The 16291-nt window shown below is 51.1% G+C and overlaps 2 protein-coding genes across 3 annotated transcripts in view; both read left to right on the top strand.

The window, feature by feature from the left end:
* Positions 1-98: 98 nt before the first annotated feature.
* On the top strand, positions 99-5125 carry shmt1 (serine hydroxymethyltransferase 1 (soluble)). The gene is made up of 12 exons (XM_053851765.1): positions 99-151; positions 1263-1371; positions 1679-1824; positions 1900-2015; positions 2091-2251; positions 2608-2689; positions 3744-3956; positions 4020-4133; positions 4204-4326; positions 4396-4512; positions 4580-4690; positions 4830-5125. The coding sequence occupies exons 2-12, from the start codon at positions 1282-1284 to the stop codon at positions 5000-5002; spliced, it is 1446 nt and encodes a 481-aa protein (XP_053707740.1). The 5' UTR covers positions 99-151; positions 1263-1281; the 3' UTR covers positions 5003-5125.
* Positions 5126-6909: 1784 nt separating this feature from the next.
* Positions 6910-16291, top strand: part of LOC128750578 (protein kinase C beta type) — a 40892-nt gene continuing 31510 nt past the window's right edge. The window contains exons 1-2 of one of the 2 annotated variants that reach the window (XM_053850834.1): positions 6910-7238; positions 9541-9572. In XM_053850834.1, coding sequence (XP_053706809.1) covers positions 7060-7238; positions 9541-9572 — 211 coding nt within the window. In that variant the 5' untranslated portion in view covers positions 6910-7059. The remainder of the gene's footprint in view (positions 7239-9540; positions 9573-16291) is intronic. The other variant, XM_053850833.1, reaches the window with a different exon arrangement.

The raw sequence follows: 16291 nt of genomic DNA, 5'->3' as shown, positions 1-16291 counted from the left end.
CTCCGAACTCAGGGGGCACACATGCTGTGAACTTGCACATAATCATTTGACTAAAGAAGAAGCTCTGAATCTGATTGGTGGAGAAATTCGCGGACTTTAGCCTGCACGAGCACGCGCTTTGTCAACTCCTCACATCTGTCAGCGGAGAGAGGTGAGTTCCCCGTTGTCGTCCTCGATTGGAACCAAACTGCACCGTAAACACCGCCGCGCGCTTCCAGAACTCGCTCGGAAGACTTAAGTTCTTTCACTGAAACTTTTGTTGCAAATGTCGGTACTCTGCCGATGGAGTTTGACAGTCTGCGTCAGAGTCTCAGTTCCTTTTTGTTGCAATGGCGCTGAGTAGTTTCGCAAACATCTATTAAAATATATAAACGCCGTGGTATTAATGACGTTAAAATGTCATTAATGTTAATAATGGTTGTTTTACTTCTTATGTATTGTAGTGCAATCGGTTTTAAATGGATGTGAAGTTTTCCGCTGAGTAGATTTCAGAACCCAAAGCCAACATCTTGAATCATCTACTATTTATCATGAAGCAAATTCACGCAGTAAAACTTTAGAGGAGGAGCACTGTCAGGATGAGTGTCATATATCCGCAATAAAATCATCTTTTGAAATGATGCCTGGCTGTGTTATACAATCAAGTCATTCCAGGTCAGCCTGGGGTCATCTCTGGTTTACACTAGGTAAGAGTTGGAACAATCACGAGTCACCAATGTCAAAAGAAACATGGAAATTGCCTCTTCAGCTCTCAGAGAAGTGAAAGTGCCGGTGGTGTTGCTCAACACACTGCCGTTTTGAAATGTTGTGGTTCAAAGTTTGTTTCATGACATCATGTCACCCCACAACTGGTCTGCTGCTTTGGCTGTTTTCATACCGGATCCTATAGTTTTTCACGGATTTACTGGCTGTAATTGTTGTCAAAAACAGTCGTCTGAGCGACACTTCAGATTTTACTGTCAGAAAAATGTGCCTGATCAGTTCTCTTCACATTCATGGCACGGATTCTGATGCACTGATGGTATTTGAATTGCAACAAGATTAATAAAGTTTATTTTTCCGGAATAAACACCTGTGTGGTAAATAAACACTGAGCTGCTTTAATGCAGTCATGTGAGCGACTTTATTCCGAACCTCCGGCTTATATAATCTCCATACCAGGCACCACTGGGCCGACCTCCTGTTCCTCCTGCCTCCCTCAGCTACTGTGATGCTGTTTGCCGTTGGTATTAGCGGACTGAAGTTGTTTACATGCTCTTTAGTTTCAGTGACGAAGCAGCCATGTCGACCAACGGCCACTGCATCAGCAAAGATACGTGGGACTCGCACAACAAGATGATGCTAGAGCCGCTGGCCGTCAACGACTCTGAGGTTCGAAGGGTTTCCCTCACCTTGTTTACAGGTTTAGTTTGGCATGTAAATAGAACCATAATAACGTTGTAGAAGTTGACTTCTATTGAATAGTCTGCAACGTGTCACTGTGTCACCTAACATGAGTAGGTTTAAGGTCATGTGACCAAACTGGAACCAGCGCCCCCTACTGGAAGTCAGTTGCATTGCTACTGCACGTTCCTCACAGGAAGTGTTGGCTGCTCTGCAGTTTGAGAGTCTCACAGTCACATGAAAACATGTCCTCTGGGAGAACCGAGAGTGACATGTGGTGCTGTTGCGGTTCCAGGTGTTTTCCATCATCAAGAAGGAGAAGCACCGCCAGACGTACGGACTGGAGCTGATCGCCTCGGAAAACTTCGCCAGCAGAGCCGTTCTGGAGGCTCTGGGGTCCTGCATGAACAACAAGTACTCGGAGGGATACCCAGGTCAGAGGTGAGGCAGCGAGGGTTGGGCAGCGGCAGCGGCGACGTCTTGTGTTCGAGGGAGTGAAGTGCTGAGGCTGTCCAGGTACTACGGTGGAACCGAGCATGTGGACCAGCTGGAGCGCCTCTGCCAGAAGCGGGCGCTGGAGGCCTATGGTCTGCATTCGGAGCAGTGGGGGGTCAACGTGCAGCCGTATTCAGGTGGTGCAAGGTTCCAGCCAAAGCCTTCCCTTGGCTTCCCTGTTGGAGATGTCACGCTGAGCTTCTGATGCGCAGGCTCGCCTGCCAATTTCGCTGTGTACACCGCCGTGGTGGAGCCGCATGGTCGCATCATGGGACTGGACCTTCCCGACGGAGGTCACCTGACCCACGGCTTCATGACCGACAAAAAGAAAATCTCTGCGACCTCCATTTTCTTCGAGTCCATGCCTTATAAGGTGAGATGAGCTGATGTCAGGTGATTCTCAGCTGAAGCTGTTTCAACCATGTGAGTGAGAGTGTGAGTGAGAGTTTGAGTGAGAGTGTGACAGAGAGAGAGAGAGACAGAGAGAGAGAGAGACACACACACACACACCAGGATCTGGTGCAGCAGCCTGGGATGAGATGACGGTGCCGGCATGTGCACGTGATGACATCATCAGTCCAAGTGAAGGGCAGGGATTCAGATCTGAGTCTTCTCTTCTTTCCTCTCCTCTCCTCTCCTCTCCTCTCCTCTCCTCTCCTCTCCGAGGTTCACTGCCTCCCATCGATGGGAAGAGCCGGCAGCTCTTTCATGGCCTGTTGTCACTTTCAGGTGGATCCAGAGACCGGCTACATCGACTACGACCGACTGCAGGAGAACGCCAGGCTCTTCCACCCGAAGCTCATCATTGCAGGTTCTCTAGTTAAGACTGAGATCGACTCTCAGTAGAAATGAAGTCAGTTTTACTATGGACGGACATCTCTGCCATCCACATTTGAATACAAAAAACATATTGAATTCGAAAAAAAGAACCATTCTGAAAAATGATGTTTTGATGCCCTGTTACTAAGGTTTGAATACAAAACAAAAAGATTTCCATATTTCTTATTTTTAAAAAAAATCAATACAGCTTGAAAATTAATAATTTGATTCAAGTTAGTAATATAAAGACGTTTTTTTCGGTTTCAATTTGTATGTACGAATTCAAAAGTTTTTTCTGATTTGAAATGTTTTTAGAGTTCAAAACTGATGGCGCAGAAGTGGCATTGGGGGCGTGTCCTTGCTCGGTGGGCGGAGCCGAATCGAGACTCAGAAGCACATGTGAGGTGTGATGTTTACAGGCAACACGGATATTGTGATGCAGTGAAAACACGCGAATATGTGGATGTGGGAGAAAAAGTGCAGATCCAACACACTTCTTCAATCTACATGCTGTTTGAGCTGCAACTTGCCATCACACACCATATAAAAGAAGTAAATAATGCCACGCTGTACGATTGTGTGACCACTTTTCAAATGTCCAATTTAATCCAACGTCATTGAATGCAACGTCACTAGCGGTTCAGCACCGCACTCAAGTCCGCACCAAAACGAAACTCCAATTCCACAGTGCTCCTCTAAGGTGAGTATTACGGTATTGCCAAAGCCAGGCCGATTTCAAAGTAAAAAACACGCAAATATGCCGTGTGTTGTTTAGAAAATCCAACTCATTGGTCCCACGGAAGACACACAGGAAGAACTCAATTTCATGTGTTATTTCAAAGTATAAGCCTTAAAAAAATCTGTATATAACCATATAATTTGGATTTATTTTTTTCGAATTCAATTTGTCTTTTGTATTCGAATCTCGATGTTTTTCTTTCATGTTTCTGTGACTTCTGGAGAGAGTTGTGTTTCAGAGTCTCACTCTGGCTCAGGGACGTCACCACTGCTTCACTCTTCTCCCTGGTTCTCCCGTGGATCCGCAGGAACCAGCTGTTATTCCCGGAACCTGGACTACGGCCGGCTGAAGCAGATCGCCTGCGAGAATGGGGCCTACCTGATGGGGGACATGGCCCACATTAGCGGGCTGGTGGCAGCCGGAGTGGTGCCCTCTCCGTTCGACCACTGCGACATCGTCTCCACGACTACGCACAAGACTCTGCGCGGCTGCCGTGCCGGGCTAATCTTCTACAGGAAAGGTTGGTCCTGCTGTGCTCCCGGTCCAGGCTTCTCCTCTCACCGCTCCTGGTCTGGTCCTGCAGGTGTACGAAGCGTCGACGCCAAAGGGAAGGAGACGCTTTACAACCTGGAGTCTCTGATCAACCAGGCCGTCTTCCCTGGTCTTCAGGGAGGACCTCACAACCACGCCATTGCGGGTGACCTCCCCCACCGACGAAGAGCTGCTGAGCTCAGTGTAACTTCTGCATTTACCATTTCCATCCGCAGGGGTCGCTGTTGCACTGAAGCAAGCCATGACTCCAGAGTTCAAAGCCTACCAGACTCAAGTTCTTCTCAACTGCAAGTCCCTGTCCAGGACCCTGGTGGACCACGGCTACAAGATCGTGACGGGTGAGTGCTCAGCCCGGTGGGGGGGATCCTCCACCCCTTTCCCCCTCCTCACCTGTGGTCTGTGTGCAGGTGGCTCTGACAACCATCTGATCCTGCTGGACCTGCGCAGCAAAGGAACCGACGGAGGTCGAGCTGAGAAGGTTCTGGAAGCGTGCGCCATCGCATGCAACAAGAACACCTGTCCAGGTGTGGTGTGGGTGTGGCCCCAGAGGGCTGGTGTTTCAGCGCTCACCTGAGTGACTCTCACTGGCAGGGGACAAGAGTGCGCTGAGGCCCAGTGGCCTGAGGTTCGGCTCCCCGGCTCTGACCTCCAGAGGCTTTGTGGAGGAGGATTTCAAGAAGGTGGCGGACTTCATCCACAGAGGTAACTCCCACTGCTGCCCTTTCACCCAGTCAGTCTGATCCCTCAGTCAGGCGAGACTCCACGACCACATCATGAGTTTCACCCTCGAAACTGAAGCTGAGGTGGACTCGCAGGTCTGAACTCCACCAACCTCTTCCAGGCATCGAGCTGACCCTGGAGGTGCAGAGGAGCCTGGACCCTAAGGCCCCTCTGAAGGAGTTCCTCCAGGCTCTGTCCCAGGAGGAGAAGTTCCAGCAGAGGGTGGCTGAGATCAGAGCAGAGGTGGAGGCCTTCTCCGGCGGCTTCCCCATGCCGGGTCTCCCTGAGCTGTGAGCAGGGAGCCTCCTCCAACTTGCCGCTCCTCACCCTCAAGCTTTACATACACAACACTGGTGGCAGCGCCAGGTGAGTTTGTTCACCCGGCGATGACGTTCAAATAAACAACCCAAAGATCAAGGTGTGTGAGTTGTGCTTCTTCGGGATGATGGTCTCCCTGTGTTTGTTCTATGTGTGTGACTTTAATTCACCCTGCTGCCTGTGGCTTCCCTCTGTCAGGACTGGAGTCAGCTTCTGCTGTATTTTCTTTGTGTTGCCTTGGAGCTTAGTGTTTAATCTCTGATGAAAAGAACCCTTTAGAAAATCATCCCAACACTGAGCTGTCACTGGAGGAGTGCAGCAGTCAAGCACACACACACACCTGGAAGACGAGTCGAACCAGTTCGCATCCACTCTGAGGAGGTACAGATTACACTGGGAATTTGATCCTCAACCTGTCAAAGTGGGACATGAAGTGCCTTGTCAGTTTGGCCATGAAAACCTTGTGAAGTTAAAAACCGCCCTGTGAAGGTGCCACTGCTGCAACTGAGATCGTGTTGTTTGATGATGTTGTTTTAAAGTGACTGATCTGGTTTAAAGGCAGAAGCTGTTCAGTTTGAGCTCAGCTGGAGAAAGACTCCCAAGGTCTGTAGGATTAGAAATGATGTGATGCAACAAAACTCAGGTTAGCAGCAGTGATAGCAGTTTTCTTTTGAGCTTTCATGTAGAAATTCTTCAGTCTCTGTTAGGTCAGGACCTCTGGCTGAGCCTGAACACTGGTGAGGTGAAGCCACTCAGACATGTTGGAGCCTGGTGATGTCACCACCTCTGGTCTGGAACTCCTCCACTGTCCAGATATATTTTAGCAAACTGAGGTTCGTCTACCCAGGAACTAAATAATAGAGGTGGAATCACGTCACGTATGTGATGACTGCGTTGAAGAGGAAAAATGTTGCTATATATATGGGTAACAGAGAAGTTCCACACTGTTGCACAGCTGATATCAATGATGCTTCTGGAGTGGAGAAACCAAGTTGCTGCTTTTGCGATGGTTCCTCCTGTATGTGACCACTAGATGGCTTCAGCGGATCCATGTATCTGACCAGGCTTCTAGTGCCGGACTTGATCCTCATCCTCATACAGCCGATCAGTTGATGGCGTCATCATCGCCGTACAGGCGAGGTGATGTATCTGTCAATCACCTTTTGATTTGAACAGAGATGCACAGAAACTGCTCTCTCTTCTCAGGGATGTCTGTGTTTGCCTCCTCTTCCAGAAGACAAACATCTCAGTGGAAACAAAGGCTGGGACGCTCAAACACTGTCAGACAGGAATAAATCCTCAATCTGGCAACCATCACACACGGCGGAGGAAACACCGCAACTGACTCGGCTTCCACAGGAGATGAAATGAGGAGAAAGATTTGACTGGCAGTGAAGAAAATGCTTGAGGTTTAATGTGATTATAAATTAAAAAAAAAAAAAAAAAAAAAAAAAAAAAAATATATATATATATATATATATATATATATATATATATATATATATATATATATATATATATATATATATTCGTGACGCGCACCTTAGACTATAGACGATAGAATATAATAGTCGCTTAGTATAATGATGAGATTCAACTGAATAAAAAAAACATAATTTAACGTTGACGTTCTGAGCGGAAGATTTCCCCGCTGGTGACTGGCCACAATCACACACACCTGGCGGGCTCGCGCACCCTTCTGTTTCTATGTTCATGACTGACGTTGATTTTTGAAACTAACGTGCCGCAAGTTCAAGTGAAGACGGTGGGGGCGTGTTGTGAGGAGCGTCAGGAGAAGAGATGAAAACTTCCCGCGTCTTACTCTCTCTCTCTCTCGCTCTCTCTCTCTCTCTCTCTCTCTCTCACTGTCGCTCTCGCTCTCCTCCGTAAAAGGAGGAAGCAGAACCAGCCCAGTCCAGTCCGCGGCTCAGCCCGTCCAACTCTCCGCCCAGGCTCCACCTGTGCGCGCGCTAAGCTCGGAAAACTCAGCGGGTCCAGAAGGGGTCGCTCAGGCTCGGAACATCCGCGAGACCATGGCAGACTCGGCGGCCGCCAACAGCGACGGGGAGGACGGACCCCGCCAGCCGCTGCGGGGCTTCGCCCGCCAGGGCGCGCTCCGCCAGAAGAACGTCCACGAAGTCAAGGACCACAAGTTCATCGCGCGCTTCTTCAAGCAGCCTACGTTCTGCAGCCACTGCACCGACTTCATCTGGTGAGAGCCGCGCACCTGGGGCGGGTCCCGGACCCGCGGCTCCGCTCTCGTCTTTCTCGGTCCCCGTGTGTCCAACTTTTGCGTACCTGTCTCGCCTCCGACAGCACTTGAGCTCGAGGCTCCAGCAGGTCAGACTCGGAGCTGTAAATATCAGGTTCGAGTGCCATCACTGGAAGGTCAGAGGTCAGGTGTTCTGGATGAGGTGTGTGTGAGGCTCTCGACCCTGCAGGTCCGTAACTAGGTGTCAGTCTGGGTTCGACTATTGGCCCCGACAAACACGAAAGTGCTCTTCAGTCCACATCTATCTAACCCAGTCAAACCCTCAGTCCTCGGTCCAAGTCCGACCGCCAACTCTGTCTTAGCCTGGGTCAAATTTAAATTGTGAGCAGCAGTGTTTAGCATGCTCTTTGCTATTAATGTCCACAGTTGATCTGGAAACTTCCAAAAAAAAGAAAGTTGTATGTTTTTTGCTACAACAACAAGATGCTAATGTTAGCCTTCAATTGTTTGAAGTGGTGTTGTTGTCAGACCAAGACCTGAGACCAAACCATTGAAGTGGGGGAGATCCAGACCAAACTGGGGACAGAAGTTTCTTTCTGTGAAAACATTTCAGTTCTTGTTTTATTTGGGGAAAAAGTCTTTTGCTGTGTGAAACACATGTGTCTGATACTTCTGGATTCAGTTTGGTTCTGGGTCTGGGTCTTGGCTAGGTGGTCTAGACTGCAACACTACTCAGACACAGACGTTCCCTTCTGATCCGAGGCTGCTTAGCTTAGCTCTTGCTAGCAGAGGGCCGGCTGTTGACAAACGTGTTGGTGGATTCGGAACCAGAACTGGGACTCCCCAGGCAGTTCCCAGAGGTCTGCTCTCTGATGGTCTGGACGTGCTGATGTTTCCTGAAACAGCCGTTCCAGCGTGTTTGAGTGTGTGGGAATGGGCTGCTGGAGTCTGGCTGTGTGGAAGGTAGAAGCTGGAGGTGTTCAAGACCCAGCGAGATGAAGAGTCCAGTGAAGCTCAGCTCGCAGCCACATCTATGTTCAGGTCAGAAGGTGTTGGCACCTGAGTGAGTCATGATGTCACTGAGACCTCAGCGGGTATGGTCTCGGTGGTGGAGATCTGAAGGCTGAAGTGCCTCTGAGCCAAACATTTTCAAGCAGCAGGGATGAAGTGCAGATGTGAACTAAACATTCCTCCTAACAGCAGAGCTGCATTCCTCGTCACCTGTACCGACTTGTCATCGGTCCAGCCGGGGGGGGGAGGGATCCTCAGGGGGGCGTACAGGTTGACCTCATTTATCCTGGTTATTATTATCCTCTGCTCCCAAAATAATTACTCTAGTCCTGTGCTGAGTGTTTTAATTTGTGAATGGCTTAATGATGTGACCCAAAAGAGAGAGAGAGTGTGTGTGTGAGGACACCGCAGCACTCTGACCGCCTCGACCCACTTGTGGTGTCTTCAGACAGCCGGTCCAGCAGGGTGGAGTTCTGCCACCAGCGGCTCTATATATGGATGGAAGGGTCCCGTGATGCTGGGACAGACGGATAGGAGCTGAACATCTGGCTGAATGAGATGATGGCGAGCAGGTTCAACGCCCTACTTTTAGGCAGGGTGCCCTGTTTTACCCTTCTTCACTGAAAACGGAAGGCAGACACAGTAGAGGTGTGATGATGGCTGCAGAGATGATGGAGGGAGGTTTGGAGACCTGGTTGGACTGATGTTGAGGGGAGAGGAGCTTTCACAGAAGAATGATTGGCTGTTAGAATGGTGAGGAGCAGCACCTGCATGGATGAGTGGGGCAACAGGCCTGTGGGTGAGTGGTCCTGCGGATGGTGGAGGAAGCAGAGGTCAGCAGGGTCTGGAGCTGCAGCCAGAAGTCATGTGGAGCTTGTTCCTGGAGAGGTGTGGAGTGTTGGCGCTGCCAGCCGGAGTGCTGCCACGCAGGGTGCAGTGTGAGGGCTGTGTCTGCCGTCAATCACCAAGCCATTCTGAGGTGTCCTCACGGAGCCGGGAGCCAAACACGGAGCGCCTTGCTTCGCTCAGACTGTGCCAATGGAGTGAGCTACGTGGCTTCTCACTCAGCTGTTAACAGTCAGGGCTGTGGTGGTGAAGACCCCCCCGGCTCTCCAGATGGTGTCAGTGGTTCCTCCAGACAGATGATTCAGACCATCATCTTCATCATGCTAGTCCTCCAAAATGGCTTCAGTCATGTGACGTCACTTGCTCCGGAGGGGTTTCACCTGAGGGCAGCTGCTCCAGTGTGTAGATGCTGAACTCTGTTTCTCTCTCTCTCTTCTCTCTGCAGGGGATTCGGGAAGCAGGGATTCCAGTGTCAAGGTAGGAGGATGAACGCCGTCGTGCACTGACTTGCACCGCACCTTCTCAGCCTGAACTTCCTGTCGCCCTGGCTCCTCTCTGTTGGAGCTGGAATCAGGGAATTGTACGGGCAACAGTGGGAAACAGGACAAGTTACTGGGGGTGTGTTTGTGATGTCACCTGATGGTATAGCTGGAGAGTCAGGTCACGCAGTAGGCAGGAACTCTCAGGTCATCACAAGACTCTCTGGACTAAAGATGGGATGAAGGTCAAGCGGCTCATCAGTCACATGACTTGCACTGCCTCCTGCTCCTCAGGGGTTCGTGAAGTCTGTGCAGAAGCTTCTTAACTGAAGCTTGTTTTGGATGGAATCTCTAGATGTTGCTGTGCAGCTCGACCTATGACCTGGGCGTCACCTCGTCCCTCGCCCTACTGGTGGAGATCCTCTGGTCCCATGAAGACGGAAGCCCTCAGTCGTCTGCAGCTTTCATGTCGCTCATTTTCTTTGATGTGTTTCTTCTCACTTAACAGCAAACTGGATATGCTCAAGGATTTTTTTCCCCGTCGCCTAGCAACAGTGGAAATTGATATGCAACTGTCTATGGAGCACTTTGAGATGGCGGCGGGGGGGTGGGGGGGCTGCTAATGACTCAGTATAGATGGATCGATAGATTCTGAATCAGGGGTCTGTCAGGGGGAAGCGAGTGAGGGAGGCCTGTGTTGTTCACCTGAAGCCAAAACAAGAGTCCAGTTGTGACTTCTGTTTTGGGTGTGTGGGTTTCTGTGCGCTGCTGTTCTGTGTGGGCGGCCTGTGTTATTGTTGTATACAGACGCTCAGGAGTGAGGTCACTGATGCAAACGCTGCTGCCCAGATCCAGGCTCTCACCGTCTCTGGCTGTGAGACTCTCGCGGCAGGGATCAGTTGCCGAGGCCAGGTCATGTGACCGGCTGGTCGTCGGCTCACTTCTCTGGAGCTGTACGTGTACGTTAGCAAGCCAGGAAGGTACCAGGCTCCAGGTTCGGCCCCTGGAAAGCCTCACTGCAGGGACCTGAAGGTCTTCATGGAGCGACGTGAGAGAAGCATGATGGGAGGAAGAATGGAGGAGGCTGGATTCTGTGAGGGAAATATTAGAAACAAAGCGGGGAGAAAGAGTGGGAGGTGAGTGGGAAGGATGTGATCAGACAGGCTCTCTGTCAGGTAGTAACACACCAGAACAAATAAACAGAAAGACGTGTGATATTCCTGTTGCATGTCAGAAGAAGCGGCAGGTTGTTGGTGGAGCCTCATGGCGAGTCACGTGCTCACCATGTTTGGTTAGCCATGGTAACTCCAGCCAACACGTAGGTGGAGTTGTGCTGGAGTAGAAGGTGGATCTTTGGATTTGGTGTTTGACAAGCGGCTGGTTGCGTGCACACTCCAAGTGTTGAATACATTACGTGAGTCAGATGGTGGAGTGAGAAAGGGGTGTTGGAGTGACACTCGAGTTTTTCTCTGAGCCAAAGGAGATAATGGACGGTAAGAGAGGCCGTGGAGAGGAACTGAGAGGGATGAAGTGACGTGGGCTTCGCAGTCATTTGCACCAGGGAGGGGGCACTAGACGGGACCCTTTCATCTGCTCATCTGTGGGGTTAGTGTGGGGCCGGCCTGCTGCCCGCTGCCCCCTCGACTCTGATGTTTTCTGCCTCTTCCCGGGTTGGATCGGGCTGGTGTTATTTGCAAACATGGCTGTCTGTTGGTGCCGAACGCTGCTCAGGTGCTGCTGTAACTCTCACCTGCGTGGGCGCGAGGTCCGCGATCCAAATCCTGCCGCCCACGCCGGCAGAGACACGCGCTCGCACAACTGCACGCTGGAAAACAAGCCTGTCGTCATGCACACAGGTGGAGGAGACACAGGAAACCTGACGATCTCCCAGGCGGTTTCCACCGCGACTTGCTGGACTGACCCCGCTCCCGACCCCAGTTAGACACCAGGGGTTTCTGAACTGATGTCGCCAGATGATGATCTTCATGTAAATGTAAAGTGAGACCAAACCTGAGCTTTTTGACTCTATAAACCGCTGCAAATGTGTTTTCCCGCCCTCTTCGACTCACTTCCTATCTGCGAAGTCTCCACCGCAGCTGTCGCCGTGTGATGTACTTCATAGGACGCTTCTGCTTTCATCATGGCTTTGTCCTGAGACGCCCGCGTGACGGTTCTGACTCCTGAAGTGCGGTCCAGATGAGCTCAACCTTGGTGGTGTTTCAACTGTGAATTGTTGAGTCCATTTCTTCATGTCCTCCTCCGCGTACTACTCATACTCACTGTCATGACAGCTCGACTGTGAGCGTGTGTCAGCGTGAGGGTGACATTCTCAGACGACAGAAGCTGGGGCTGATGTAAAGGATGGATCTGGATCTTCTCCTGCCGAGACCTCATGGTCCTGGCAGGTCCAGCAGTGACCCGTGAGCTGGTCCTTGGAGGATCACGTCCAGTCCACACGCTTCTGTCGCTCTGATCCCCACACCTCACCCCTCGTCTTCGCAAGCCTCCCCCTCCGTCTCTGCGCTGGAGATGTGTTGGGAGCTGTGGGCTTTGATGCTTTTATAAATAGCCTAAGTGTTCCACAGAGAGCTCCATCAAATGAAATGGATGGACGGCGGGTGGGGGATCGTAGACGGGGATGCAAGTGGAGAGTGTAGGTGTGAAGTGAGAGCAGCGAAGGCAAAAGCAGCAAGAATTTCCTGGTGACGAAGAGTGAAGTGGGGAACTGTCGCCGGAAGAATCAGTCGCACCGTCAAAGCAATTCTAGTTCTGTTGGGAAGCATGTGGAATCTTGTTTTGGAAGAAAAGGGAGATGACTTTGTCAATAAGTGTCAAATCAGGACTGCAGGAAACCATCGCGTGGCTCTTCCTTCATCATGTGTCCGGCAACAAACCCTCCAGCAGCTGATGTTTGGCCAGTTATTCCAGGCCATTGAACTGCATTCAAGGACCCTCTCTTCTGTTGTATTACACAACTCTTCTTCCTAACAGAGCTCCTTTATGGTGTATCCTCGACATCACGCGTCCGAAACAGCAGGGTGAGCCCCACTGTGTCGGCCAAGTAGGAGCTGCTGTTTCTGCTTTATTCACGTCCGTCCTGGCACCTCTGTGGAAAAGTTGCAGAGTGCTGGCTTCTATCAACTGCATGAGAAATGTGGGTTCTTTGAGTAGGTTGTTGGCTTTAAACACGCAGCTGTAGTTGCTCGGAGCAAGGCTACCGCACCTACTAGCTTATGAATGCTAACCTGATCTGGACAGGAGTCTGATCCAGCTTCCTGCAGACCCTGCTTTGTTCCTCCTCCAGTCATAGGACTGTGACGCCGTCCAGCGGAACCTCGACACAAAGAGGCTGAATTCCAATTCCTTCCTCAATCCTCAAAACCAAGAGTTGAGGAAGATTCTGTTCCTAGGAAAGGGACACTCCTTATTGCAGGTTCAGGCCACAATCTCAATAAAACATCACCATTGAGAAAAATCACCATTTTGTAGTGTTAAATAACAAAACAATAGCGACGAAGCTTGTCCGCACCATCCGCTTTATACAAAACATTGTGAAATAAACAAAATCATGTAGTGATGAGATAAACATCCATAAGATGGGCATGAACTTGGATAATCCTGTGTTTTTTGTAGTTTTATATCACTCTTAACACAGACAATATTTACATTTATAGCTCAGTCTCTTTGTTTTCGATGGCATCTGTGATACAACGCAAAGGATTCTGGGTATTCGTCAATACCCAGGGAAGTCGTGGAGTTCTTCAAACTTGTTCCTCCATTTCACTTCCTAAGAATTGGGACAGACCTTGCTCCTCACAAGGGTTGAGGATGAAGGAAGGAATTGGGACGCACCGCTCCAGTCGCAGTAGCAGGAGCCAAACACTGTTGCTCCTCCATGTCAGTTGTCGACTTCATCATGAAGCTCCACTGATACGCTCGAATTGGTCATGGCTTTGGGCATAAAACCCACTGATATGAATACAGAACTCAAGACCTGAGGACAGTAACAGAGCTGTGTGGCAACCTGAAGCTCCATTGTGCTCCTCTGACCCACACAGCTTATGGATGCCTGGTGACGTGAGCTGGAGATGTGCTCCGTCAGATCCCTCATAAGTCCTTGGCGACAAACAATGTTGTGCAACTGTGGCCGGTGGTGGTGTCAACAGAGGTGAATTGTTGTAGAGTCAGATGTGGAAGTGAAGTTATGAAGTGCTGTGAACGGCAACACTTCCATGGTGATAACCAACCAGCTCCTGCTCTCGGTCACAAAGGTTTCAGTTCAGACCCGTAAACAGTACTGAGTCAGCAAAAAGTTGGCTGCTGTCGGTGCCGTTGAGAGCAGAGGGAGCCGTGGTCTGCAGTGGAGCTGGTGTCAGCCTCCTCCAGCTCCAGACCAGGTCCAGGCCTGTTACTGTCTGTCACTAAGCAAGGCCTCAGTCGCGCTGCTATTTTTGTCCCGACCTCCAGCAGGTTCTGAGACAAGCCCCACATAAACCTGTGGTTTAGCCGCAGGCTGTGATGACCCTGAGGCTCAGTACCTGCTGGCCCTCGCACTCGCCGACGCTCCTCGGCCGAAGCGCCGTTATCTGCCTTTACTGAGAAGTGACACAGGCCTCATTAGTGAAACAGATAATGTTCTGTAACGGTAACACCCAGTGTTTCCTCTCTGATCTTCTTCCTCTTCTCGCTGCTCTGCGGAGGGTGAAAAAAGCCCTCATGCGTGTCAGGGTGTGAACCTGCTTGCATGTGAGGCCAGTGTGAAGCATATGATACTTTGTGTTTTCACCCTGGCTGAATACCTCTTCTAACCAGTCCAGGGGACTGGTGGTCCTCTGCTGCTGTGCTCCACAGAAGCGTTTCCGTCCAGGGATGCAGAGAGAGTGGCCTGTGAAGCACGTTCCGTCCAGACTTCCTCTTTCAGGGTGGTTCAGACGTGTTTGAGTCTCACTCTGGTGATTCTGAGGTCTGACAGCGTCAGCATGTTGACGTAGGACCGGGTGTTGTCGACGGGCCTCACCTCACTCCAGTGTTTCCACCTGCAGCCGTGAGCCCGGGACTGTCCTGGGCCAGTTTGGCGCCCTTGCATGCCGGGGACCGGGACAGCATTGGGGTCTCTCCAGGCCAGGCGCGGTTGGATTGGGTCAGGGGGCAGAGCTAGAGACAGAGGAGCTTTGTCAGCTCTGGGAAAATGGGCCGTGCTAGTTCCATGGCCAGAGTCATCTGCATGCTGAGGGACGAAGCTCAACCAGGATGAGCTGAAGAGCAAACAGGAAGGAGTCGCGAGGGCGGGCAGGGTCCAGATGTGCTGCAGTGTTTGACCGGGCATGGCCTCGACTGCCCTTCCTTCCTGTTGCCAGTGGAGGCTGTGGTGGTACAAGCACACCTGGGCTCCTTCACTTCACACCCGTGAACCTTCCCGCCGAGCTGCGTGCGCAGCACTGGTCCGACCTGCTCGCTCTTGCGTCATCAGCTGCGCCCACTGTTCTCAGGCCTGGTTGCAGTTTGAACCCCGAGGTGAAATGGTGACACAGGTACGATGAGCTGGTTGTCTACAGCGGTGAGTCATGGCACGTGGCGGCATGGCTCACCTGAGCTGCCACCGAGGGCTCTTAGCTGCCGCCTCTGAAGAGTTTCCACTGAAGATGTCTGAACACACTTTTGCAGATGCCATCTATGTTAGCTTGCTTTTCTGTAACACCAGTCGCGCTCACCTGAAGCCTGTTGGAGGAAGCTTGCTGGACGAGGTGACGCCAGGACAGAGGAGAACCAGAGAGCTGTTGGGTCAAAGTGGAGGACATGCTAATACAACCCGTGGTGAGAAGCATGGACTTTCCCTCTCAGAGATCCAAACTGTTCTACTGCACCTCTGCATGGTCTCACATCCAGGAGAGTTCACCTAGATCCCTCCCCCTCCTCTCTGAGGAGCAGCAGCTCTTCTCTCAGCCTTACTGCTGCTTCTGCTCCCTGCGCTAGGGACCTCCTGACTCAGAGCTGCAGATGAGCTTGAGATGTCGCTGCCCCTCTTACCTCACCAGGACAAGCCAACTCTGGCCTTCGCGACCTACTTGGACCGGACCTTCTGAGCTATGAGCTATGGTCCTGTCGCTGCTGGAGATAGAGACATCATGAAGCTATGTGAGGCTAGCATGAGGCTTATGTGCTGATGCAGAAGTCTTCCTTCCCTGATGCTTCACCTTCATTCCCAGTGTTTCTCGTGGGTTTGGTTTCTGTCTCCTCGCACCAACAACAGTGACGTTGACGTCGTACCTGTTGACTCTCTTGTCACCTGTAGTGCCGCCTGGATGCCCTCTCTGTAGCTGGATTGCCTTGCGATTGGAAGCCCATGGGAATTGAACCTGCGTCCTTAGCATGTGATTGTCGCTGCTAAGAGTTTTTGCGTCACCAGATCTGTTTACTGCCACCATGCTACGTGAAAGTAGCTGTTTACAGAATCAATATTTGCAGCTTGTTGCTCATTTCCAGGCGCGAGGTCCGTGTGATCACACACTGCTCCACTTCTGTGGACCCCACTGAGTCTTGCTCTGGTTGTGTGTTGGCGATGAGCTAACTATGTCACTGTTGCTCCTGAGATCATTTAACCCGCTCGTCCACAGATGGTAACCTAGCAACAGGGACAGCAGTGCACTGATCCTAGACCTCCTTCTATATCTCACTCCTTCCGTTTGATTTGTTGCTGTTAGCTTAGTGCGGCACCTC

The sequence above is a fragment of the Synchiropus splendidus genome, chromosome 19 (assembly GCF_027744825.2).
Source record: "Synchiropus splendidus isolate RoL2022-P1 chromosome 19, RoL_Sspl_1.0, whole genome shotgun sequence".
Classification (NCBI taxonomy): Eukaryota; Metazoa; Chordata; class Actinopteri; order Syngnathiformes; family Callionymidae; genus Synchiropus; species Synchiropus splendidus.
Note: the sequence above shows the minus strand (reverse complement) of the source record. Positions and strands in the feature narration are given on the sequence as shown.